General features: G+C 38.8%; 1 protein-coding gene across 1 annotated transcript in view; it reads right to left on the reverse strand.

Annotated features, from left to right (window-relative positions):
* LOC140619043 (small ribosomal subunit protein uS5-like) overlaps positions 1-15,506 on the reverse strand; it is a 44,004-nt gene extending 28,498 nt beyond the window's left edge. Inside the window, 3 exon segments of the mRNA XM_072801939.1 lie at positions 14,855-14,993; positions 15,096-15,193; positions 15,330-15,506. Coding sequence (XP_072658040.1) covers positions 14,855-14,993; positions 15,096-15,193; positions 15,330-15,506 — 414 coding nt within the window.
* Positions 15,507-27,734: the final 12,228 nt, after the last annotated feature.

Consider the following 27,734-nt stretch of genomic DNA (forward strand, 5'->3'; position numbering starts at 1 on the left):
ATTTTCCTTATTTCTGTAGTCTAGCTCTGACTCTCCTTCCTCATTATTACTCTTAGAGATGAAAACTACAGGGCTCTCAGACCTGGCTGGAGGTACCCACACACTGGGGGCCAGGGGTTGGGGGGAGAGGAAATGCCCACCTAGTAGTATCTCCTAAGAATTCTTAGTTCTGTAGTCATTTTAAAATTTTCCTCCACTTCACGTGTTAAACTTGGCAAGATCAAGAGAATGAAAAGATAAGCCATAGAATGGGAGATGGTATCAGCAAAAGACACAGCAGATGAAGAATTGTTCCCCAAATGACACAAAAACTCTTAGAACTCAACTACATAAGCAACTCCATTTAAAAAAATGGACCAAAGATCTTAACACCTCACCAAAGAAGATACATGGATAAAAAATAAGCATATGAAACAATTCTCCACACCACAGGTCATCAGGGAAAAACAATATAAGACAATGAGATACCACTACACACCATTAAAATGGCCAAAACTTGAAATACTGACACCACCAAATGTGGGGAGGATATGGAGTAGCAGGAATCCTCACACTGCTGGCAGGAATGCAAAATGGTGCAGCCACTTTGGAAGATTGTTTGTGGTTTCTTACAAAACTAAATATACTTTCATCAGATGATCCACCATGTGATCCAATCACATCCTGTATTTCCCAAAGGGGTTGAAAGTTTATGTTCACACACAAACCTGCACACAGACGTCCAAAGCAGATATTTATTTGTAATTGCCAAAATTTAAAAGCAATCTAGATGTCCTCCACTGGGGTTATATAGTTAAACACACTGTGGTATATCCATAGCCAACATCATATTCAAAGTGAGAAACTTTGCTTTTCCCCTAAGGTCAGGAATAACACAAAGATGTCCACTCTCACCGCTATTATTCAACATACTATTAGAAGTCTTAGCCACGGCAATTAGACTAGAAAGGCATCCAAATTGGTAAGGAAGAAGTAAAACTTTCACTCTTTGTGGATGACATGATACTATATACAGAGAACCCTAAAGACTCCACTGAAAAATTAGAACTGATAAATGAATTCAATACAGTTGTAGGATACAAAATTAACATATAGAAATCCATTGCATTTCCATGCAATAATGACGAAGCAGCAGGAAGAGAAATTAATAAAAACAATCCTATTTACAATTGCCCCCCAAATAATAAAATGCCTAGGAATAAACTTGAAGAAGTGAAAGAACTATATTCCAAAAACTATAAAACACTGATGAAAGAAACTGAAGATGACAGAAACAAGTGGAAAGATATTCCACGCTCATAGATGGGAGGAACAAATACCGTTAAAAATGTCCATGCTACCCCAAACAATTTATAGATTTAACGCAATCCTTATCAGGATACCAACAGCATTTTTCACAGAACTAGAATAATCCTAAAATTTCTACGGAAACACAAAAGACTCAGAAAAGCCAAACCATTTTGAAGAGAAACAAAGCTGGACATACCACAATTCAAGATTTAAGTTATACTACAAAGCTGTAGTAATCAAAACAGTATGGTACAGACATAAAAATAGAAACCTAGATCAACAGAAGATAATAGGAAATTCAAAGACAAAACCCAAAATTATATCACCAATTAATCTTTGACAAAGGAGGCAAAAATAAGCAACAGGAAAAAGTCTCTTCAAAAATCATGTTGAGAAACCTAGACAGCTACATGCAAAAGAATGAAACTGGACCACTTTCTTACACCATACACAAAAATAAACTCAAAATGGATGAAAGACCTAAATGTGAGGCTAGAAACCTAAAAATCCTAGAAGACAGCACAGGCAGTAATTTTTCGGACAGTGATTGTAGCAACATTTTCTAGATATGTCTCCTGAGGCAAGGGAAATAAAAGCAAAAATGAACTATTGGGACTTCATCAAAATAAAAAGAGACTCATTTTAACTGAGCCACTCAGACATCCCCTGTACTATCACTCTGTCAAAAAACAAAATCTGAGAGAGAAAGAGAGAGAGAGACTCATTTTAGACTTACAGACACCTGTAGATTGAAAATGAGGGGGATTCATCATGGAAATTGATGTCACAGGGAAACCAGAGTAAGAATACTTATATTGGACAAAGTACACTTTAAAACTTTTACAGAGAGACAAAGAAGGACACTTTATAATAATAAAGGGGTGGGATAGCCTGGGTGGCTCAGCAGTTTAGTGCCACCTTCAGCCCATGGTGTGATCCTGGAGACCCGGGATCGAGTCCCATGTCGGGCTCCCTGCATGGAGGCTGCTTCTCCCTCTGCCTGTGTCTTTGCCTCTCTCTCTCTCTCTCTCTCTCTCTCTCTCTCTGTGTGGGTGTGTGTGTCTCTCATGAATAAATAAATCTTAAAAAAAAATTAAAGGGAACAATTCAACAAGAATATCTAACAATTTGAAATATTTCTGCATGTACCATGAAATCACCCAAATATACAATAATAAACATAAAGGAGCTGATAATACCATAATAGTAGGGGACTTAAACACTTCACTTGCACCAATGGACAGATTATCTAAACAGAAAGCAAATAAGGAACAATAGCTTTGAATGACATGCTGGACCAGATGGATTTAACTGATATATTCAGAACATTCCTTCCTTCCTAAACCAGCAGCATACACATTCTTTTCAAGGGGACATGGAACGTTCTCCAGAATAGTTCACATATTAGATCACAAAACAGGCCTCAACAAGTACAAAAAGAATGAGTCATGTCATGCACCTTTTCTAACCACAATGCTATGAGAAACTTGAAGTTAATCACAGGAAAAAATCTGGAAAGACCACAAATACATGGAGGTTAAAGAACATCTTATGAAACAATGAATAGGTCAATCAGGAAACCAAAGAGGAAATTTAAAAAGATACATGAGAACAAATGAAAATGAAAACAATGGTCTAAAACCTTTGAAATACAGCAAAAGTAGTCCTAAGATGGAAGTGCATAGATAGTAAAATTAGTAGTAACACAGGCCTACCTCAATAAGCAAGAAAAATCTCAAATAACCTAACCTTACAATAAAGGCGCTAGAAAAAGAACAAAGCCTAAAGCCAGAAGAAGGAAGGAAATAATAAAGATTAGAACAGAAATAAATGAAATAGAAACAAACAAAAACAGGGATCCCTGGGTGGCGCAGCGGTTTAGCGCCTGCCTTTGGCCCAGGGCGTGATCCTGGAGATCCAGGATCGAATCCCAAGTCGGGCTCCCGGTGCATGGAGCCTGCTTCTCCCTCTGCCTATGTCTCTGCCTCTCTCTCTCTCTCTCTCTCTGTGACTATCATAAATAAGTAAAAATTAAAAAAAAAAAAAGAAACAAACAAAAACAATAAACAATAGAACAGATCAATGAAACCAGGAGTTGGTTCCTTAAAAAATTTAATAAACTTGATAAGCCTAGGCCAGACTTAACCAAAAAGAGAAAAAAATAAAATAAAATAAAAAAATGAGAAGGAAGAGATAACACCACAGAAATGCAAATAATCATGAGATAATATGATGAAAAACTATGTGTCAACAAATTGGACATACTACAATGGATAAATTCCTAGGAAAATATAAACTATCAAAACTGAAGTAGGAAGAAACAAAAACTTGTACAGACTAATAATCAGCAAAGAAAATGAATCAGGGGTGTCTAGGTGGCTCAGTAGGTTAGGTCATGATCTCAGGGTCCTGGGATCAAGGCCTGCATTAGGCTCCCAGCTCAGCAGGGAGTCTGCTTCTCCCTCTCCCTCAGTCTCTTCACCTCTGTTCATTCTCTTTCTCTCAAATAAATCAATAAAAACTTAAAAAAATGGAATCAGTTATCAAAAAACTACCAACAAACACAAGTCCAGGATCAGGTGAATTTTGTCAAATATTTTAAAAAGAGTTAATACCTATTCTTCTCAAACTATTTCAAAAAATAGAAGAGAAAAACTTCCACATTCATTCTGAGGCCAGCATGACCTTGAAACAAAAAGTAGATACATACCACTAAAAAGAAAAACAAATAAAGATAGAACTGCAAGCCAATATCCTCGATGAACAGGGATGCAAAAAATCCTGAAAAAATATTGGCAAACCAAATCCAACAATACAATAAAAAAAAAATCATTCACCACCAATTGGGATTTATTGTTGGGTTGCAATATTTGCAAATCAAACTACATGATACACCACAGCAATAAAAGAAAGGGCAAGAACCATATGATCTTCTCAATAGACACAGAAAAAGCATTCAACAAAGTACACCATCCATTCATGATAAAAAAAAAAAAACCTCAATAAAGTACATTTAGAGTGAACACACCTCAACAAATAAAAGCCATATATGAACAACCCCAGCTAACATCATAGTCAATGGAGAAAAACAGAGCTTTTCCTCTACAGTCAGGAGCAAGACAGGGATGTGCACTCTCACCATTGCTATTCAACATAATACTGGAAGTCCTAGCCTCAGCAATCAGACAACAAAAGGAAATAAAATGTATCCAAATCAGCAAGGTAGAAGTAAAATTTTTGCTATTTGCAGATGACATTTTTCTATATAGAAAATCCAAAAGACTCCACCAAAAAAAAAAAAAATCCTAAAACTAATACACAAATTCAGTAAAATCACAGGATACAAAATCAATGGTATAGAAATCTGGTGCATGGAGATCATCTACGCAGAAAATCAACAAGGAGACAATGACTCTGAATGACACACTGGACCAGATGGACTTCACAGATATATTCAGAACATCCTATCCTAACACAGAATACTCATTCTTCTCAAATGCACATGGAACATTTTTCACAATAGACCACATACTGGTCACAAATCAGGTTTCACTGGTAAAAAAAAAAAAAAAAAAAAAGAGATATTATACATATTTTCAGACCAAAACGCTATGAAACTTGAAGTCAGACACAAGAAAAAAAGTGGGAAGACCACAAATACAAGGAGATTAAAGAACACTCTACTAAAGAATGAATGGATCCACCAGAAAATTGAATAAGAAAAAAAAATACATGGAAGCAAATGAAAACAAGACATTCCAAAACCTTTGGGATGCAGCAAAGGCAGTCATAAAAGGGAAGTATTTAGCAACACAAGCCAACCTCAAGAAGAAAAGTCTCGAATACACACCTTAACCTTACACCTAAAGGAGCTAGAAAAGGAACAGCAAATAAAGCCTAAAGTCGCTGAAGAAGGGAAATAATAAAAATGAGAGCAGAAATAAAAAAAATAGAGACAAAAAATAAAATAAAACAGTAGAGCAGATCAATGAATTAACAACTGGTTATTTGAAAGAATTAGCAAAATTGATAAGCCCCCTAGCCAGACTTATCAAAAAGAAAAGAGAAAGGTCTCAGATAAAATTATGAATGAAAGAGAACACAACACCACATAAATACAAATAATAAGAGAATATTATGAAAAATTGAGTGCCAACTAACTGGGCAGTCTGGAAAAAAATGGACAAATGCCTAGAAACATACAAACTACCAAAACTGAAACAGGAAGAAATAGAAAATTTGAACACACCCATAATCGGCAAAGAAATTGAATCAATAATCGAAAAGCTCCTACCAAACAAAATTCAGGGCCTGATGCTTCCCCAGGGAGTTCTATCAGACATTTAAAGAAGAGTTAATATCTATCCTTCTCAAGTTGTCCTTTAAAAAAATAGAAATAGAAAGAAAACTTCCAAACTCCTTCTAGAAGCCAGCATTACCTTGATTCTAAAACTAGACAAAGACCCCACAGAAGGAGAATTACAGGCCAATATCCTTAATGAACATCAGTGCAAAAATTCTCAACAAAATATTAGCAAATTGAATCCAATAATACATTAAAATAATCATTTGCCATGATGAAGTGGGATTTATCCTTGGGCTGCAGGGGTGGTTCAATATCTGCAAATCAATCAGTGTGATACACCACACTAATAAAGGAAAGGATAAGAACCATATGACCCTCTCAATAGATGCAGAAACAACAACAGGAGCAGCATTTGACAAAAAACAGCATCCATTCTTGATTAAAAAAAAAAAAAACAAACAAACAAAAAACAAACAAACAAAAAAAAACACTCCACAAAGTAAGGATAGATGGAACATGCCTCAACATCATACAGGTCATATACAAAAGACCCACAGGTAATATCATCCTCAATAGGGAAAGCGGAGCTTTTTGAGTAAGGTCAGGAACAAGACAGGAAGGGATGTCCACTCTTACCATAACTAGGTAGCATAGTATCGGAATTCTTAGCCTCAATAATCAGAAGATAAAAACCATCCAAATCAGCAAGGAAGAAGTCAAACTTTCACTATCCATAGATGACACTCTATGGAGAAAGCCTGAAAGACTCCACCAAAAAGTTACTAGAGTACATGAATTTAGCAAAATCACAATACATAAAATCAACATGCAGAAATGTGTTGCATTTCTATACACCAACAATGAAGTAGCAGAAAAAGGAACCGATCTCATTTACAATTGCACCAACAATAATAAGATATCTAGGAATAAACCCAACCAAAGAGGTAAAGGATCTGTACTCTGAAAATTATAGAACACTTATAATAGAAATTGAAGACACAGAGAAATGGAAAAACATTCCATGCTCACGGATTGGAAGAACAAACATTGTTAAAATATCTATACTACTCAAGCAATCACTCATTTAATGCAATCTCTATCAAAATACCATTAGCATTTTTACACAGAACTAGAACAAGCAATCCAAAAATTTGTATGGAATCATAAATGATCCTCAAATGCTCAAGTAATCCTGAAAAAGAAAACCAAAGTTGGAGGCATCACGATTCCAGACTTCACGCTGCATTACAAAGTTGTGATCATCAAGACAGTGTGGTCCTGGCACAAAAACAGACACCTAGATCAATGGAACAGAACAGAGAACCCACAAATGAACCCTCCACTCTATGGTCAACTAATCTTCAACAAAGCAGGAAAAATTACTCAATGGAAAAAAAAAAAAAAGAGTCTCTTCAACAAATGGTGTTGGGAAAACTGGACAGCCACATGAAGAATGAAACCGGACCACTTTCTTACACTATACACAAAAATGAATTCAGAATGGAGTAAAGACCTAAATGTGAGACAGGAAGCCATCAAAATCTTAGAGGACACCACAGGCAGCAACCTCTGAGCTCGGCTGCCGCAATTTCTTACTAGACATATCTCCAAAGGCAAGGGAAACAAAGGCAAAAATGGACTATTGGGACTTCATCAAGGTAAAAAGCTTCTGCCCAGCAAAGGAAACAGTCAACACAACTGAAAGGCAGCCTACAGACTGGGAGAAGATATTTGCAAATGGCATATCTGATAGAGTTAGTATTCAAAACTTATCAAACTCAACAGCCAAAAAACAAACAAACAAAAAACAAAATAAAACAAAACAAAACAAAACAAAAAAAACATGTAATCCGAGAAATGAGAAGACGACATGAACGACATTTCTCCAAAGATGACATCCAGATGGCTACAAACACATAACAAGACGCTCAACATCACTTGGTATCAGGGAAATGCAAATCAAAACCACAACAAGATACCACCTGACACTGGTCAGAATGGCTAAAATTAACAACTCTGGAAACTGAGATCGGTGAGAATATGGAAAAAGGGCAACCCTCTTACACTGTTGGTGGGAATGTAAAATGGTGCAGGCATTCTGGGAACCAGCATGGAGTTTCCTCAAAGAGTTAAAAATATTTAAAGGAAATAAATAAATAAAATTAAAAAAAAAAGTTAAAAATAGAATTACCTTATGTCCTAGCAATTACACTACTGGGTATTCACCCAAAGGGGCAAACATGTGATATGAAGGGTCACAAGCACCCAGAGGTTTACAGCATTATCAACAATAGCCAAACTATGGAAAGAGCCCAAATGTCCATCAAGTGATGAATGGATAAAGAAGATGTGATATACGTAAATAATAGGATATCACCCAGCCATCCAAAAGCATGAAATCTTGCCATTTGCTATGGTGCCAGAGAGTATTACGCTAAGCAAAATAAGAGAAGGATAAATACTATATGATTCCCTCCTATGTGGAATTTAAATAGTGAAATGGATAAACATAAGGGAAGGAAAGGAAAAATAAGATAAAAACAGAGAGAGGGAGGCACACTATAAGAGACTCTTAACCATAGAGAACTGAGGGTTGATGAAGGAGGGTAGGGGATGGGTTAGAGGGGGATGGGCATTAAGGAGGGCACCTGTCATGATGAGCACTGGGTGTTGTATGTAAGTGATGAGAATCACTGAATTCTACTTCTTAAATCAACACTACACTGTGTTAACTTGAATTTAAATAAAAGCCAGAGAGAAAGAAAATAAAGGGCTGTAAAAATGTAAAGCACAAGAAAATTTGATGCTATGAATAAAAGATGGTCTTGAACAGTGAAAAAAAAGTTACATTGAAAGAAAAACGCAGGGGGAGAAACACAGTTATGGGGATGAATGCTGAGTGTCACATAGAATTATATGATCACTGTATTCTGTGCATCTGAGACTAATATTACACTGTATGTTCACTATACTGGAATTAACTTTAAAAAACAAACAAAAAAAAAAAAAAAGAGGAAAGACAGGGCACCTGGGTGGCTCAGTGGTTGAGCGTCTGCCTTTGGTTCAGGTCGTGATTCTGGGGTCCTGGGATCAAGTCCTCCATCAGGCTCCCACAGGGAGCCTGCTTCTCCTGCCTAGGTCTCTGCCTCTCTCTATGTCTCTCATGAATAAATGCATAAAAAATCTTTAAAAAAATAAAAAATAAATAAAAAGGAACGATACTGTGGAATATTCAGACAATGGCATATTATTCAGTGCTAAAAGGAAATGAGGAATAAGCCATGCAAAAGTGAACCGTACATGCATATTACTAAGTGAAAGGAGCCCATCTGAAGAAAACTCCATACTGTGTAATCCCAACTAAAGAACATTTTGGAAAAGGTAAAACTATGGAAACTGTAAAATAACCAGTGGTTGCAGGGAGGGAGGGAGGGAGGGAAGAAACACCATGGGATTTCCTTAGGGCCGGGAAACTCTTCTGTATATAATGGTGGATACAGGTCAATAGGAATTTGTGTAAACCCACTGGACGTACAACACCAGGAGTGAGTCCTGGTGTGAGCTGCACACTTCAGATGATGATGTGTCAATGCAGGTTCATCGGTTGTGACAAATGATGGTTGGGGACGTTCATACTCAGGAGGCTGCGCATGTTGGAGACAGGATATTGGGAAACTCCACTCGGTGTTGCCCACTGCTGCACCTCGCAGGATTATGGAGAAGTTCCCAAATGACAAAGACACAAGACCCTTTGGAAATCCCTAGCAGCACACGTAGTGAGGTCCCACACAGCACCTCGAATGAAACCTCTGTCTGTACAAAGAGATCACCCGACCAGACACCGAGAAAGTTCCACGGCTGAGGGCTGTCCTACAATTTCATTTTCAGTTATTTTATTTCTTATCTGCGGGTTGCATGGGTGTCCCAGTGATTTCGTTACGCCTGTTATTTCCCCTAATCCTTGTAAAAACTCCCAAAGGAGTCATATTTCTATTTTGCACATGGAATTAGCACCAGTAAGCAATGTTTTTTTCCCAAGGTCATGCAGGTAGGAAGGGGCAGGTTCCGTATCTGATCCCCTTGCACAGATAAGCCACACTTTCAAAAATCAAGGACAGAACCCTTGAGCTGCAATTGGAAAGGATTATTTTCTCAGATGCGATGCCTTCTAATTTCATTGAAAACTTCCACAAATTGGTTCTATAGTTACAGTCATGATACAGAAAATGTAATTGCCACTTTAATTATTCACAGTGATTAATTCCCAAGGGGGAAGAATCGGCATCCCACACTTGCCAGCTTCAAGTTCTTGATTTTGAATGCCTTTATTATTTTCTTACCATTTGTCGTGGATTTATCTACTGTTGCACAACAGATGTATTTTACGAGCTGGCTTTTGAAAAAGAAAAATTCAACTCCTGAAAGTAAAAATATAGTTTTTTTAGGAACTTTTAGGATAATTACTCTAATTTTCTTTATGGGTAATTTATGTGGGCCGTCCTCTGCCCTGTTGCACTTTGCATCTTTTTTTTTCTTCTTTGAGATTTAGTTCATAGGAAAAAATATTTAAAAAAAAAGATGTTTGCTGAACTTTTAGTTCAGTATTAAGAAACTGGGCACCAAAGCAATCACATTTTTTTGAGCGCACAATGAAATAGTTAGCTAGAAATCAATTAGTTGTCCCAATCACTAAGAATTAGCCACCAAGACATTGCAGCTGAAGTTCCTTTTAATGGTGATGCTCGAAGGAAGAGACAGGGAAAGCCAAGGTTTGCAGAGTCCACAGACTTGAGAATTGCAGTCCGGGAGCGAGAGGCTACATTATCTCCTGAGAGTTTCCCACTGCCAGGGTTAATTCTCCGATGTCTGTGTCTCTGCCCAAGCAGCTTAAAAGGATTTGAACAAGTTAAGTCCATGCAGTATCCCCTCCACTATGCTGTGGGGCACGAGTTCCAGAAGGGGAAGAAAAATCAGTGTGGGGAGTTGATAGCACTAAGCTATTTAGTGTATTATTTTTTTTTTTTTTAAGCAGGATTTTGCTTTGTGTCTACCAGCTGTACACGCACAATAAAACCACCTAATATTTATTGAGTGTTCACAGCTACACTCATTGAGAGGGTAAACAGGATTCCAGTAACAGGACCGGGTGACATGGCTTCAGAGCAAACACTCAAACCAGCCTGACGCCAGGTCCCATCATTCTGATCCAAGACTCAGCCCTCAGCACAATCAATACTGTCTCCCTTTGCACCAGCCGCACAAGAACCCAGTTATTTCCTCACTGGAATACTACTTCTGAGCTGTGTCCTTTCTTTCAATGACCCCTTACAGTTGGAAAATTGATTTTCTGTTTGAAAGCAATTCTCGTTTTTGCATTAAAAAGACACCTTAAGGCAAGCTACCTCCTGCCTTGCAGCTCTGCAAGTGCCAATCCTAGGAGCAACCTCCTTCTATTTTCTAAGTGAATCAAAGCAACAAGAAAGATTAAAAGTCATCATCACATGTGGATCCTTGCTAGGCTGAACCTCCAAGAGCCTTGCAGCATTAGCGTTGTGCCAGCAAAACGTATCCTGAGGCATTATATTTCACTTCTTACAGACAGGGTAAGTAAAGGGTCCCAAGACGTCTGTGTCAGTGCCAGGAAAACAATCTTCCGCCCTAACTATCTTTAATTAAGACTTGTATTTGACAATAAATCCATTTTAAAAAATGAGCATATGAACTATTGAACCATATCACTGCTGACTTTTAGCAGAAATGAAAACTCTGTAGTGTGAGCCTAATTATAGCCATTAACAAATATATAATGTAAACAGCAGAGCAATGACTTATCTCTGCCTTTTTGGGAAGTCTCGGTGTTCAAAGAAATACGAATTATGAAAAAGAAAGAAAAGAAGAAAAGAAAAGAAAGAAAAGAAAAGAAAAGAAAAGAAAAGAAAAGAAAAGAAAGAAAAGAAAAGAAAAGAGAAAAAAAGAGAAAAAAGAAAGGAAAAGGAAAGGAAAAGGAAAAGGAAAAGGAAAAGGAAAAGGAAAAGGAAAAGGAAAAGGAAAGGAAAGGAAAGGAAAACGAATTATGGACTAACTCCTTCCAATCTTTTACAGGTGGCAAGTGTCTAAGCTTGTTTATATGTTTGTTTTCCCTTAATTCCCAACATGTCAGCTGTAACATGTTCTTTAATATTCCAGAGAAGGAAATTTAGAGATGGACTACGGACTCAGAACGTGTCAATTCATGCTAAAATACTCCCATCTCCTTGACTAGAGATCTATATATTTCATAAACGTAAGATTAAACAATCTTCTTCCAATTATTCCGCTTCGAGATTCACTTAAAAATTATATTTTGTGTTTCAGATATTAGGATTTAAAACCAGAGAAGATGAAATCAAATTTAGGGACTGAGCCTTTTCCTCAATTCCAGATTAAGAGAATCTCATTCTTCAAATTTCCATTTTTTCTTAGTAAACAGAGGCACCACTTGTGTGATACATGAAGGCAGTTAAAATACAGAGTTACAAGTTAGATCAAGCTGGGGGATGGGAGCACAGGGTGAAATGTAAGCAATAGCCCAAAGAAATTAAGGGCAAGTGTAATTTTGGAGTTGTAAATTGGCCAGAATTTTTAGCTGTCTCATGTACTCAAGAATTATACTGAAGGAAATGGAAGTGACTTATGGTCCAAGATCTTGGCTAATTTAATGGGAAGACAGAGTCATGTGTTCATGAATGCTTTGGAAAGTTACTAATAAAGATCCTCAAGGCATTTTGAGGTGGCCCTATTTTTTGTGTTAGCAATATTTGTAAAGATGCATTTATATTTTCTCATATCAACAGCATATCAAGAATAAAAAAAAAATAAAGGCCCAACACTCCAGTTGGTGGAATCCACACTTTTAAAGGTTTTAAAGATGACAAGATAATTGTAGATCACCCCCAATGAGACGTATAGAATATACAAATGAAAATAAACACTAAGCTATAATTTTCAGTAGAAAACTATTATAATCTGTAACACAGATCTCATGGAAGATTTGTTCTCTTCCTTTCATAACAACCTCCCCACCACCAACCGAACAGAACATGTGGATGGTTCTTGTTATTGGAACTTGAGCCACTATCATGAGTGGCCTCAGTGTGGAGGACTGAGCAAGGATGGCCATTGTAAGCCTTGAGAGTGCATCCTCCAGGAAGGATAACTATCATTTAAATGTAAATTGTTTGGTCAAGGTGGCTTCTATCATATCTACTACACCTGCTGAGATAACGAGGGAAAACACAAAAAGAGGTAACTCAACAAGAGTGAAGAGAAGAAAATGGGGCTGACAGCTGGGGAGGAGTTGTCTGCAGAAGACAAAACACAACATCCTTGAGAAAGATGAGAAGAGCATGGAGCCAGGTGGTGGATTGAATCTGTGCTGCATGGTAGTTAGGTTCAACTCCCACTAGCAGACGGGTCCAGAGGTAGCAGGACCGGCACCAGCCCCTTCCTGAGGGCTTTGCTGTGATGTTCAAGTTCACAGCTGTTGTGCAAAGTCTGACGCTTTGCTTTGAACCCAACCTATCATGGATGCCAGAGCCCTTCACAGGCCGTGTCACCACAATATACTGCAAAAGGGCCTGCATTTCCCCAGGTCTGCACCTGTGGGTTTATCATTGCCTTCCAGAAGGATGGAGAGGCTCAATGGGGAGACGTGTTGACCCAACATTGTGAATTTTACTAATGATGGCCATAGAGAAAGATAAAAAGCTTCAAAAATAATGGTTAATAGGCTTCTGATGAATTTTTATATGGCCTAACAGCTAAGAATACTTTAAGAATTATTGAAAAGCAAAATATTTTAGGCACTTGGAAATTATCTGAAAATCAAATCCATTCTCCATTCAGTTTTATTGGAATGCAGCCACACCCACTTGCTTGCATATCATTTATGCCCACGTTACACTACAACAGCAGGGAGAGACTCTCCTGCCTGCAAAGTCTAAAATATTTACAGGAAACATTTGCTGATGGCTGTTTTATAATAATAATAATAATAAAACACAACAAGGCATAATGCAAAGAAAAAAAACAGCGATATTAGATGGTATAATAGGGAGCTGCTATTAAAGTTTTGTGAAATAAAATGATTCTTAAACTAGAATTCCATAGCTAGAGAAATTACATTCAAATATAAGGGAGAATAAATGTGTTTTCAAACATAGGGACTCGGAAAATTTATCGTCTGTGATCCACTCTTAAGATGTTACTTGAGGATATATTCTAGTATGTGAAGCCATCAGATTCTTGAAACAGTGCTTTGAATTGAGAACACCAGGAAGTGAACATCCGGATTATAGCTGCATATCACTTCTCAGTGTTCCTTATTATTTTTAACAGATTTTGAGTAAGAAAAAAAAATGCAATAAGAAACAAAAAACGAAAACCCACTAGTCAGCTCATAGTCCACTATAAAGAAAACTAAAATCTGAAATATTACAAGCAAAGCATGTGTAGTAGGAAAACTCTCCTTTGAAGTGCTTAGGAGTCAAAACACTGAAGTCATAAAAAAAAAAAAAAAAAAAGGAAATATACTTACAGAACACTATACAGCCAAGAAATAAAGGATATAAAGTCATATTAATAATAATATAAATGCTGTTTTCTTGTGTTCAGCCTTTACAGCCAGGCCACGAACAAAGCAAGAACGTCTTGGTTTTCATTTTCAATGCGGGATTTAACAGTTAACCTTGAAAATGTGAAAATAAAAGTCTTGCTGACTGTGGGAGGCTGAAATAGGAAAGGGCAGGGATGGATATTCTCATTTTACATGGAGTGGAACCCAGAGACTACTGGCCTGTGTGCAGAACAAAATCAAGATGCTGGTTACAAATTGAAAAATATAGACCTAAAAAAATAATTTTAAATCTAAGACTCTAATGCCCATGACATGAATAGATGCAAGCAACGGAAAGAAGAAAATACGTACAGGGCTATTGCTATTATAACCAGGCACCAAACTAATATTTGGTTTTTTTCCAGCTCTCATGGGGGCCACACAGAACACACAGGCAAGATGAGTCCAACTCTTGGTTGCCGTTTTTGTAAGCTCATACATGAGGAAATAAACAAGAAAAAGCGAAGAGCATTAGAAGAAAGAGGAAGAGAAGTGTAACCAAGTCAAGCATCTCTGATGGCCAGCTCTCTTCCCTGCTGACTAATCCAGGAAATGTTCTCAGAACGTTGGAGGCAAACCCTAAAACACTAAAAAGCAGACCTTACAAAGTCTAGCTCTGGGTGAAGGGAGGCGGTGGCGTTGGAGCACCGCTCTTCTTCACGAACTCCTTTAGGTTCAGACTTCTTGACAGGAGTCACACGTTGCATTTGTTTCAGGATGTTGGTTTTTCTAAAACAATATTTGCTGACAAAATAGCAAAAAAAAAAAAACAATCTTTAACATATGGAAAGTTTTATCGCCTGTAAAGACTATTATGTGTATCTGTCAGTTTGTAAATTCAAGTACGGGGCAATCCAATTCCCAAGAACGGAGGACTCAGACTGAGGATTTTTAAGATTAGTGAATGAGCCTTGAGATGAGATGGGCAGGGCAGGGCGGTCAGTCTGATGGGCCAGAGGCAAAAAAGTGCTGAAAGCCCAATAATGAAATGTGTTCCTGAGACACCAAACACATTTTCTGTCTGGGAAGGCACCATGCTATGATATTGATGGCAGGGATTTATTTTTTAAATAGCAATACCAAGGGATGTGAACCGTAACAGGAGTGGAAGGAAACATCACAGAAGAGTTTCTGCATTTCTCCCCTGGAGCCGGCGTTGGCAGACATGGGCTCTAGGGACAGAGAATGTTCCAGGGGGAGACTGGCGGCCGCCAGTGGTGGTAAGGCATGGCGGAAGACTGAGGACATTCCCGCCATAGTGGTTTGGAGGCCAAAGGTCTTGCTCATTCGGAATGACAGGTCATCTTGGCAGCAGAGACCTGGACGAAAAGAACTTAAATGTGTTTTCCTTTAAAAGAATGATTCTAAAGCCACTTACACAGATGACTGCGCCGCGTCTCCTTGGGGGAAACACGTGTGTGTGCACACGCACACATTCCACCAACAGTGAGAGACAGACTAGAAATGGAACTAGGCTTGGCCTCAGAATGGAGGCCTGACCGAACACGGCCACCCACTTTCCGTAAGGCCCACACACAAGCTAACAGCTGTTTGCACGTAATAAAACTAGCAAGCACTCCATGGTCCTGGTATGCGTTTATTTAAGGCCCAAGTCTGCCTGTTGGACTAGGGTTGACCCATCAAGGTTGACTCGTGTCTGCTGCATAGACAGCTCATACTTATTAGACAAGCAAGTGGGCCTGGGCACATCTCTCTCCTGTAAAAAGGATTCTGATACCTCCTCTGGTTCAGATCCCCTTTCCTGAGCTGCGTCTAATCCACTCATAAGCTCAAAGACAGTCTCCATTTCTGTTAGTTCTTTATCTCTAGCCCTTCTTCTGGGTTCCTTTTTAGGGTTTCCACCTCTGGTTACACAGGCCCTCTGTTCCTGCAGATGTCTCTTTTGCCTGTTGGAGCCCTTAGCATATCCAACATGGTTTCAAAAATCCCCTGATAATGCCAACACCCCTGTCATGTCTGCTTCTGAAGCTTGCCGTGTCTGGTCACATTGTGTCTCTTGCCTTTGGATATGCCTTGCATTGCTTTCTTGATTGGGGGGCCTGATGTATCTTAAAAGGAACTGCTGTAAATAGGTCCCCTGTGGGGTGATGGTGATAGAGGGTAAGCAGTCTATAGTCCTATTAGACCAGAGTCCTTTCATTAATCTATACTCCTGGACTGTGAACTTCAGATTTTTCTATGCAGGGCTGGGGGAGGGGGGAGGTTAAAATGCCTAGAATAGGCGGAAGGGAAGCACTTTCCTTGGTGGCTAGAGTAGATGCTCATACTGTTCCTTGGGTGACTCAGGCCCGGGTTAACTAATTTCCCTCCGGCCAGGCCCTCCTGAGAACAGAGTCCTTGGGAGTATTCCAAAGTGATTTATTTCCCTCCTCCCCTCCTCCCTGTTGGAAGCAGGAAGGGACTCTTGTCCCCTCATTTCTCTGAGCTCCTGGATATAAATCTCGCAATACTGCCAGGGTCCCCCTATCAAGGGGTCAACTTGCGGAGCTTTAACTCTCAGGGCTGTTCATGCTAAGCCCCAGCAAAATGTCCATTCCAGTCCTGGTTTCCCTGTGCTCAGCATCTGCTCCAGAAGCCACTGTACCCTGTATTCAACTGGCTCCGATCTTGGGTTTTCCCATCTTATGGGTCCAAGGAGAGTTGTTGATTTTTCAGTTTGTTCTTTTTATACTTTGTAGGAAGGACTGGAGACTTCAAACCTCCTTACATACAAAATAGGAAAAACCCTATTCCATTGACTCCTGTCCAATCTAGGCCAGGTGTGGTGGTGGCCGTAGCTGATGTGGTTTCAGCACTAAGGTTTTCCAAGTCCACTTCAGGGTTACAAAGAGGTGGATGTCAACAGCGCCAGGTAAAAGGCCAAGAAGTTAACCATTTTTATGATGATTCTGTGAGGGCTGCTGCTCCCTGGTTTGATTTCTGAATAAATGCTCCTCAGATTGGCTTTGGTAAACTTGAGAGTTCTAGGAGGCTGGTTCTGACTGGTTTTAGTGTTCGAAAATCATGCTTTTTCAGAAAAGGTGATTTTTGGAAGTCCCTTCTGCACCATTTCCAAAGAGCTTCTTTTCCTTAGGACATATTTACTCCTGTTCCTATCCCACCTGCTGAGAGTCCATCAATATTTATTTAATGGAAGTTTCTTAAGATTAATATTCAGCCATGGTCATAGATCTCACTCTTTTGAGAAGTTCTTAAGATGTATTCTGTATTTACCAAAGGTAAAAATTAACATTTCTTAAGCAACAAATTGCCCCAATAAAAATGTCATTCTAAAAGCAAGTAACCAAACAATTCTTTATTACCAGCCGTCTCAATTTTTTTTTAACTTTCTAACATAAGGTAGCAAATAGTCTTTACATTTAATAGCATCTATTTTATTGGGCACCTACTGGGTGCCAACTACCAAATAAGCTGCAAGACAGCTTATTAGTACTGAAGATCCTATTAACTCATATAAGTGTTATATGATTTGTCTGCCTAAAATAGGAGCTAACATTCAAAATTGCAAAAATGAGTAATGAATTAGCGTTATGGAATTTAAGCTCAACACTAAAATGGGTATTAATGAAGACTGAGCAACAGTGTATAACTGGAAGAGGAGCTCAACACTGATGAAGAATTAGGATTCCCAGCGCCATTTCAAAGGTTGATTTATGGAAAACATTTTTCTAATTCAAGGTTATGCAGTCTTTTTCACAAATCTGGTGACCGACCTCACATGCGGATAGGTTTCTTTCATATTCCTTTGCTAACATCACATTATGTTTTGATAACTAGAAGAAGCCTTAAGACTTCCATGTTCTTCTTAAAGATACCCTTAGATATTTTTGTTCCTTTGCATTTTCATAGACTATCAATCCTAAGACACAATTGTGTACACATTCACATGAACACATACACATAGACGTGATTTTAATCAGATTGTCTGAATCTACTATAGAGGAACAATTTATCCGGATCATTTAGATTCCCAAATAGATGAATAATGATCCCTACTTTCTACTCTATACAGAAATGAATCCCAGATTATTGATTTACATGTAAAAGAAAAACAAAATATTTAGAAATATTGAAAAAAAAGGGGAGAAATAGCTTCATGACATGGGGTCAAATATGTTAAGGACACACACTCTAAAGATTTTTTTTAACCTAACACATTGACTACATTAAAATTAAGATACCATTGAAATTGAAAAGAAAAAGACATACAATGTGTCAGACTTTTGGAATAGATATATTGGTCCAGGAACTCCTATTCAGAATATATAATAAACTCCTACAAACCAAAACATAAAGACAACTTTTAATGGGTGAAAGGCTCAAAGGAGTATTCTTCAAAAGAAGATTGCCACATGACCTTGAAACATACAGAAAGGCAATCAAATACATTACTTCTCAGAGACACAAAAAATAAAACCACAGAATGGTTAATATTTGCAAGACTGATGGACCAAGCAAACCCAATCTGAGGGACAGAGTCCAGTGTCCTGGCTTAGCAGATAGATGCTCCTGACGTAGCCGCACACCACCAAAGAATACAGATAGGTTTTCACCTCTGCATATGGTAAAGTGCCCTAGAGCCATCTTAAATCTGAATAATAATTACATGTAGTAGTTTTCTGTTTAAGGTACATTTTCTTCCCCTATGACCCATTGCCAGGTATCAGTCTAAGTCAATTTTCATGTGGAAGCTCATCTTAGATGTTAAATATTTGCCTTGATTTCCACTCTTTAAGTAGCTGTTGAGCAGAAAAACATACACTCAACTGGTGCCCATTTATTTGGGGGTTAAACCTGGTTCTTCCAAATTAACCATCTAACTAAAAGCAGTATGGAGTGAATCCTAACATTTATTGAATTATTATGTCCTTGGCACTGTGCTAAAAGATCTTTCAATCCTCATGACGGATTAGGACTCTACTTTCTTGCTTGAAGACAAGGAATCAAATGAATTAGGAGGTAATAGGGTGCACTAGTTAACAACATGCTCTAGCCCAAATGTCCTGGGTTTAAAACACAGCTCTGGTATTTAACCTACCCAGAATCACACAGTAAATGAACTAAACTAGCGAGAGACATACAAATAAAAGCTGATAGTTGAAATATCTCTGTGTAATGTATGAAAAAATTAACATTTGGTCAATCAAGTGGTACTTACAGGGCTTTGTACTGTTATATCTTCTACAATTATCTTAATTTTATATTAAAAACAATTACCTCCATTATTCTAAAAATTTTTCAAGTTAAAAAATAGGTATTTTTGTTAATTTTATGTATTTTTACGGAAATGAACTCTATAGATGAACTAAAATTTACCCACCCTTTAAACGTTTCACATAGCAACGTTTTCTCAAGGCTTAGAATACAGCCTCTGTGCTGAGACTCTTCCAATGCTCCCTCCACTAAACCCACAGACCCTACAGTTGTTCATTTGACTCAATATAGGTTAGAGTTAAGAAAAAAAAAAAAAGCCATCATCTTTATTTGTATTTGGTTTGCTGAGAAGACTAAAATTGTCTAGTAATTTTTTAAAAAGATTTTATTTATTTATTCATGAGAGAGACCAAGAGAGAGAGGCAGAGACACAGGCAGAGGGAGAAGCAGGCTCCATGCAGGGAGCCCGACGTGGGACTCGATCCTGGGGTCTCCAGGGTCACGCCCTGGGCTGAAGGTGACACTAAACTGCTGAGCCACCCGGGCTGCCCATAACTTTTTAAAATATCCTTGCTAACAGGCACAAATCTGTGAACATACAATGTGTTATTGTTGTGGCCAGAAGTAAAGTCTTCTTTAGGATTATTAAGATAAGAAAGAAGTTTGTATGTTATAATGTTAACTTAATAGATTCCAGTTCTATAAAAGGGAGGCCTTATGTATAGCGGCAGTGCGATGTCGAAACTAAAAATAAGGTCAGAAGCATGGTAATCATGACATTCAGTTAGGAGGGTTAAAGTGTATTTTTCAATGTTAGGAAACTCCTCCTAGTCAACTCTTCTAACTAACATCACCAGAAAGAGCCTGGAAATTGTATCCCATTCTACAGGAGCACTGAAAATAAGGAGTTTACATCATTTAAATGAATTCTCTCCATGACTGTAAATATTTGGGACTGAAAAACCATTCTTCTCTCATTGATCCACAAGGGGAAACTGGATGCTGGACTGTCACACAGTCAGTTTGGATCTTACTGGGGACACTAGGATCGTGACAAAGTAGACTTTTAAACCACTACCGAAAAGAATATATCTTTAAAGTCATTTTATTTAACCTTATGACTTGCTAATTAATAAGACAGCAAAGCATATGAATGCTAGCAAGAGATTTTGACAGATACTAGAACAGTCTCTACAACATCATAACAGAACCCCACCATAGGGAGTCCCACAATTAGCAGAAAAGGATAAACACCGTTGGTGGGAATGGGAACTGGGGCAGCCACTCTGGAAAACTGTGTGGAGGTTCCTCAAAGAGTTAAAAATAGACCTGCCCTACGACCCAGCAATTGCACTGCTGGGGATTGACCCCAAAGATACAGATGCAGTGAAACGCCAGGACACCCGCACCCCGATGTTTATAGCAGCAATGTCCACAATAGCCCAACTGTGGAAGGAGCCTCGGTGTCCATCGAAAGATGAATGGATAAAGAAGATGTGGTCTATGTATACAATGGAATATTCCTCAGCCATTAGAAATGACAAATACCCACCATTTGCTTCGACGTGGATGGAACTGGAGGGTATTATGCTGAGTGAAGTAAGTCAATCGGAGAAGGACAAACATCATATGGTCCCATTCATTTGGGGAATATAAAAAATAGTGAAAGGGAATAAAGGGGAAAGGAGAAAAAATGAGTGGGAAATATCAGAAAGGGAGACAGAACGTGAAGACTCTTAACTCTGGGAAACGAACTAGGGGTGGTGGAAGGGGAGGAGGGCGGGGGGTAGGGGTGACTGTGTGACAGACACTGAGGGGGGCACTTGATGGGATGAGCACTGGGTGTTATGCTATACATTGGCAAATTGAACACCAATAAAAAATAAATTTATAGGGATCCCTGGGTGGCGCAGCGGTTTAGCGCCTGCCTTTGGCCCAGGGCGCAATCCTGGAGACCCGGGATCGAATCCCACGTCGGGCTCCCGGTGCATGGAGCCTGCTTCTCCCTCTGTCTATGTCTCTGCCTCTCTCTCTCTCTCTCTCTCTCTCTCTCTCTCTCTGTGTGTGACTATCATAAATAAATAAATAAAATAAAATAAATAAATTTATAAAAAAAAGGATAAACAGTTGCAACAGGTTGCTTGGCTGATGGATTCAACAGTTATTTTTTTCTTAAAAAGGTAGTTTTACTTGAACCCTTTCATAGCATGCTGAGTGTAGCTCATGTAGGGTCAGAATGGCAATAATAGAAAAAGGAAGTAGATAACATCTTATCAGGACTGCTCATTAATAAAGAAAACAGAAAGTCTTTGGCCAACCTGCAGGTTCTACAAATAAGAGAAAGTGTAGCAAGATGGAAAAGTCTGTGGAGGGTGAAAATTGGCCTACACAAATAATTTTAAAGATGGAAATTACTCCATCTAGGGGTTACAGCCTGGACAGTGTATGCTCATTTCGTGAGAAGAACCTTGTGACTAGCATTATTCAAGGGCATCATAAATAATAGTAAGCAGAAAGTCTTACAAAAGAGAACTTCATACAATGTTAGTGGAAAGATGGGAGGGCGGGGTATTTTGTCGTTTTACTCCTATGGAGCCCAACAGTGACAAACCACAAACTGACCAACAGAGGCAGAGTTTCTAACAGGTTAGCAGGCCGTGGTTGAGGACAGGCGAGGCGGTCTCTGCTGGGGGATAATTCACAGGTCAAATGCGATGATAACCTTAGTGACTAACTTGCAGAAGAGGATTCCTAACTAATCAGGATTAACGATAATCCTGTCATAAGCCGTGTTCAGCAGCATATACTCCAGCCCACAAAAATCAGCCTTTGTTAGGGACATAAAGGCAGAGAATGTTGAAGCAACTCGTTGGAGGGTGGGTTGGGCATGGGTAGACCAAGGAACTGGTAGCGAAGCTATGTATCCCAACAACCAGATCACGTAGACCTCTTCTTCAGAGGAGGGGACCCAAGAATATAAGAAATCAAATGTCATGGTTCACGATGTTGCCAAAGTCTATCACTGTAAGTTAAGTTAAGCAAGGAAGCAAAGACCTATTGCTGCTTCCCTATCCAAAGACTGACTTCACACTGAGCATCAAGTGTGGTTGTGTTACAAGCAACGCAGATGAACTACTCGAGAGGACCATAGGACTTACAGTGGACTTACGTCCGTCTAGCAACAGGCCGCACCTCGCCATCGCTGGGGTCCCTAAAGGAAGATTCATTAAGTTTCCTGAAGAGGTCACCTTGTGAACCATCCTCAATCTGTAAATCAGGTAATCATTTTTAATCTTGGTTTTATTAATTACACTTGCCTGGGGACTAATAAGAGACAACAAAATTAACCACTCCAAATGTACTTGCTGAAACTGAAAGTTCAAATTTCTTCCATAGCAAGACTGTTACCTTTGATCAAAGTGATTGCTGTGACATTTACTCTTTGTGGGGGACTGTTTAAATGCTACAGTCGGGACGGAGGTCAAAGCTCTCAATATAATATCTGCATTCATTCAAATATCAGACAGTAATGATGTGCATCTTTAATGCCGCTGCATATATTTAGCAGCAGAGACATATAATTTTAATTTGAGGGGCTACAGGAGAAAAAACAACTAAGATTTTTTCTTGCTAAAATAGAATAAGGTACCAGGAACCCTTTCTCCCTTACCCTCTCCTCCCACGAGATTCGGCGGACTACTCCAACTTCTGTGGCCCGTTCTGGAAATGGATCAGGAAATAAATGAACACAGACCATGAAGTGAACATGGATTTTTATTCATTGCCAACTTGCCTTTATAGAACTTGTGTAAATTAGAAAAATTCACGTGGATCTTTAGGTCATCTCCTTAAGAGCTCTTTTTCTCAGATCATCGTACTTCTGTTCCTTCCTGGGTCTTTCAGATTGCTAAATCCTTGGTTGACTGAAATGTTGAGCTTTCATCTGATTAGGAAATGCTCCATTTTGACTTGGTTGGCTCTGAAAACCTGTGCTTCTTGGCTACTTCAGTCTATTAATCCTCAACTTTAAATTAGATATGCGTATTTAGAAATCATCTTCTGTTTCTAACCTTAAAACTGCATGCTAGCCCTCAATCTTCTCGTGTCTAGCGCTCTTTCCCACAGATTCCCTGGGCTTGCAAATTCCTGTGGGGTTTCACGTAGATTAAAAAAAAAAAAAAAAAAAAAAAAAGTACCAAGCCAACCTGTAAGGTTATGTGGTAAGAAACAGAGTCTGCATCCATTTAGTCCTTGCAGGGTTGGAAGAAATGAATGGTTGGGGGAAAGCTGGACAGCTCCTACATAGGCGCCCGCACACCCCATAATGCAGCGCACACCATTTCCAAAGCTAATTACACTTGAAAGAGGCAAAAGAAAAAAAAAAAAACCTCCTCTGATTAGGGCAGGGGTGTTAACTGCTTTCCCTGTAGGAGCTTTTTAATGGAGGACCTATTCCAGGCTGGAAGCCTTACCACCTACGGAATTAGAGAGGCTGGAAGCGTTGTGATCTTATGAGGATTCTGAATATACAGGTTACACCTTGATGTGTATCAGGCAGGCCAAGCCGAGCCAATAATAAGATTTTAGTTAACTAAGAGATTATGTAGAAATGTTTGTATGTTCCATAAATTTTAATAGCTTTACTTTTAAACATTTTGGGAGAACATGGGTTTCTAAAATGTGGTTTTCAAATACAAGAGGGAGTGTATGTCTGCCTGGGGCTATTTAGCTATGGGGCTATCTACAAAATGCTGTCTATGAGAAGATCAATACCCACAAGACACGGACACAATCGAATCCCCCAATAAGGAACACCAAGTGTCGGAGGCCAGCCTCTTGCCAGGCTCTGGCATGCTGTTATGGGTTTGCTCCGGGGGGTGGAGGGAGACAGCGTTGGCTGAACCCCTGGCGAGGTCACTCAGTGGTGGGAGATTCAATCTGGCTGGTCTCCTCTGCCACCCCCTGCTTTCTTGAGGAATAATTTACAAGTAAAATTTCAAGATACGTGACGTGATGATTGGATATGCATACGATATGAAAGGAGTTCCTCCACTGAATTACTTCAACCATCGCCTCCCATGTGTAACTTTTGTGAGTTCATTTACGTTCTACTCTTGGGAAACTTCAGTGACAGCATTATCCACTAGGCTTACCACGTCCTATGTGAGCTCCTCAGACCTTATTCATTTTACAACAAAGTCTGTATCCTTTTTAAAACCTCTCCCTATGTCCTCCACCCCCAATCAAGATCAGAGAGGTTGGACGTTGGCCAATGGCTGGCACTGCTCTTAGACCTGGCAACAGCGGCTCCTGTCCTGGGTTCTATTCAGTGAAAGGATTCCGGTATCACAGACTCGAACATAAATTAGACAACCCAGGCGTCTGGCTCACTTCTGGCACAATGCAACTCTGGACTCCAAACATCAATTCTGCTAACTAACGCTTTTCATGCCACAGGAAAATGGTACCACCTGTCACTTGCCACATGTCCTCAAAACTCAAGGCAACTACATCCCGGTGCAGTAAATGCCTGTGGGTCCTGCTGCTACTGATGGCAGGTGCTGCTTTGGAGTCTGGTGAAGACCTGAGGAGTGCAAATGCTTATATAAGAGAAAAGGCCACTTAATTTATCAAATTTCACACCAAAAATGAATGCCACACCTTCTCCCATAACAACACACCAAACCGGTTTTTGTGTTCTGCCTCTGTTTCAATTATGGTTTTACAGACAATTTTGAGTAAGCACAGTGATCATCACTAGTGGACATGGAAAAAATTTTTTTAATTATGGCATTCCACAATACATATAGGCATATATGTTCGAAACAGGAAAAATGAATGCTATAAATACATTTTAAAAATTCAGATCAAATTATGGAAAGTCCTGAAGATATCTGAAAAAAACTGAGCAGATGTATTAAAAACTCAAATCTCAAGATAGAAAATTAGAGGTCAAATTCTAGAAGGAATTGTTTCAAGAGAAACTTAAAATATATGTGACACAGATGTATATAGTGAAATGGGCTTCTATTTTTGTCAGAATTTACCATGGGACTCCATCACTTACTTACACAGGTATAAAAGACATTTTGAATCTATTATTTTTAAGAATTTTATTGACCATCCCAGTTGCTAGTGCTACAGAAGAGAAAACACTGCAAGTAGAAAACCACCAAAAACTACTTAAGAGCCACAAGGACCCAAAAGTTACCTAGCGTTATTGACAGTATAAGAAAACAATGTGAGAATCTTGATTCTATCAACATAATTGGTGATTTACTGCAGTGAAAAGTATAGACTAAATAGTTGTACTAAAAAAAAATAAAATAAAAAAATAAATAAATAGCTGTACTAACAAAGCATATGATTTAATACACTGTACTCATAAGTTTTAGAGACCACATAAAAAGCTATAAATGCATTATACTTTCACATAATTTCTAATCTAAGATTTCTTTATGTCACATTTTAAAATATTTAGGTAAGGGAAAGGTTAAATGCATCTTTTCTAAAAAGTGTTACTCATTAAGATTTTTTATTTCAGAACCATCAGTGGCTTCTAAATGAAAGAAAAATCTTTCAAAGATTTGGCTGAATATTTGTCTTATATTCTTTTAATATCTGCAGTGCAGGCTCTTATGCCATGAAATAACTCAAATTAAAATTTTAGATTGTGAAAACTCTGCGGATCTGCTCTAATTGAGAAATTAATGGTATATGCGTATATGTGAAGTTAAAATAGTATTTATTATTTTATTACTATAGATTTTTTATTTATTCATCAGACAGAGAGAGTGCATGCATAAGGGCAAGAACAGGAATAAAAGGAAGGGGTAGACAGAGAAGCAGACTCTCCACAGAGCAGGGAGCCCGATTCTGGGCTGATCCCAAGACCCTAGGACCCTAGGCAGACGCTTAACTGACTGAGCCACCCAGGCACCTCTAAAATAGTCTTTTTAAAGTAACTTAGAGAAAAGAGCTAACAAATCAAAGAATGGTAAAAATAACTCACTTTTTAGAGAAGGTGGTTCAAGATCATGGTATAGTAAGATCCTGAATTCAACTGCTATAAACATAAGAAATCTACAGCTACATATGGAATAGTTTCCTCTGAAAAAATCTTCAAAAAGTAGATGAATAGCACCTCAGCAACAAAGGATAAAAGAGTCACATTGAGACAAGTAGGGGAAGCAGAGATGGATTCTGTCTGAGGTATGGTGACCCACAATCGGGAAGTATTTCAAAGATACAGACTTCTAAAAGGGCTTACCCCCACATCAGGCACTCCAATCGCTGGGTCTTGCACCAGAGAGAAGAGCCCTCAAGACATTTGGCTTTGAAAACCAATGAAGAGTATTTCGGGAGAACCACAGAACTGTAGGGAATGGAGGAAGTCAGGCTCTTCAATAAATGGTGTTGGAAGAACTGGTCAGTCACATGCAGAAGAATGGAAGTGGACCACTCGGTCACCTCATACACAAACAAACTCAAGATGGATTGAGACTTGCATGTAAGACCTGAAACCACAAACATCCTAGAAGAAAACATAGGTGGTCAGCTCCTTGATATCAGTCTTAGTGATTCTTTCTTAATTTGACTCCAAAGGCAAAGGCAACAAAAGCCAAAACAAACAAATGGGATTACACCAAACTAAGCAGCTTCTGCACAGTGAAGGAAACAATTGACAAAATGGGACAACTGGTGAGTGGGAGAAGAAATTTGTTTATCGTATAGCTGGAAGCTGTTAATATCCAAAATATATATAAAGAACCCCCACAATTCAATAACAAAAAAAAAGAAGCAATCCGATTAAAAAATGGGCAGAGGATCCGAATAGAGATTTTTCCCCCCAAAGATGAGCTACAGATGGCCAACAGACACATGGGGAGATGCTCAGAATCACTCATCAGGGAAATGCAAATCAAAACCAGAGTGAGATACCACCCCACACCTGTCAGGTGGGCTAGTATTAAAAGGCCAGAAAATACTCAGTGTGAGTCAGGATGTGGAGGGGAAAAACTGTTGTGCATCTTGGTAGGGATGTAACCTGGTGTAACCACTAGGGAAAACAGTATGCAGGTTCCTGAAAACAATACAACTACCATAGGATCCAGCAATCTACTTCTTGGGATCTACCTGAGGAAAAAGAAAACACTGATTTGAACAGATATATAGATCTCAATGCTCATTGCATCATTATTTATAATAGCCAAGACATAGAAACAACCGAAGCCCCCTCCCCTCCGATAGATAGATCAAGAATATATACACAGTGGCACCTGGTGGCTCCGTGGGTAGAGCATGCAATTC

The sequence above is a fragment of the Canis lupus genome, chromosome 27 (genome assembly GCF_048164855.1).
Source record: "Canis lupus baileyi chromosome 27, mCanLup2.hap1, whole genome shotgun sequence".
Taxonomy (NCBI): Eukaryota; Metazoa; Chordata; class Mammalia; order Carnivora; family Canidae; genus Canis; species Canis lupus.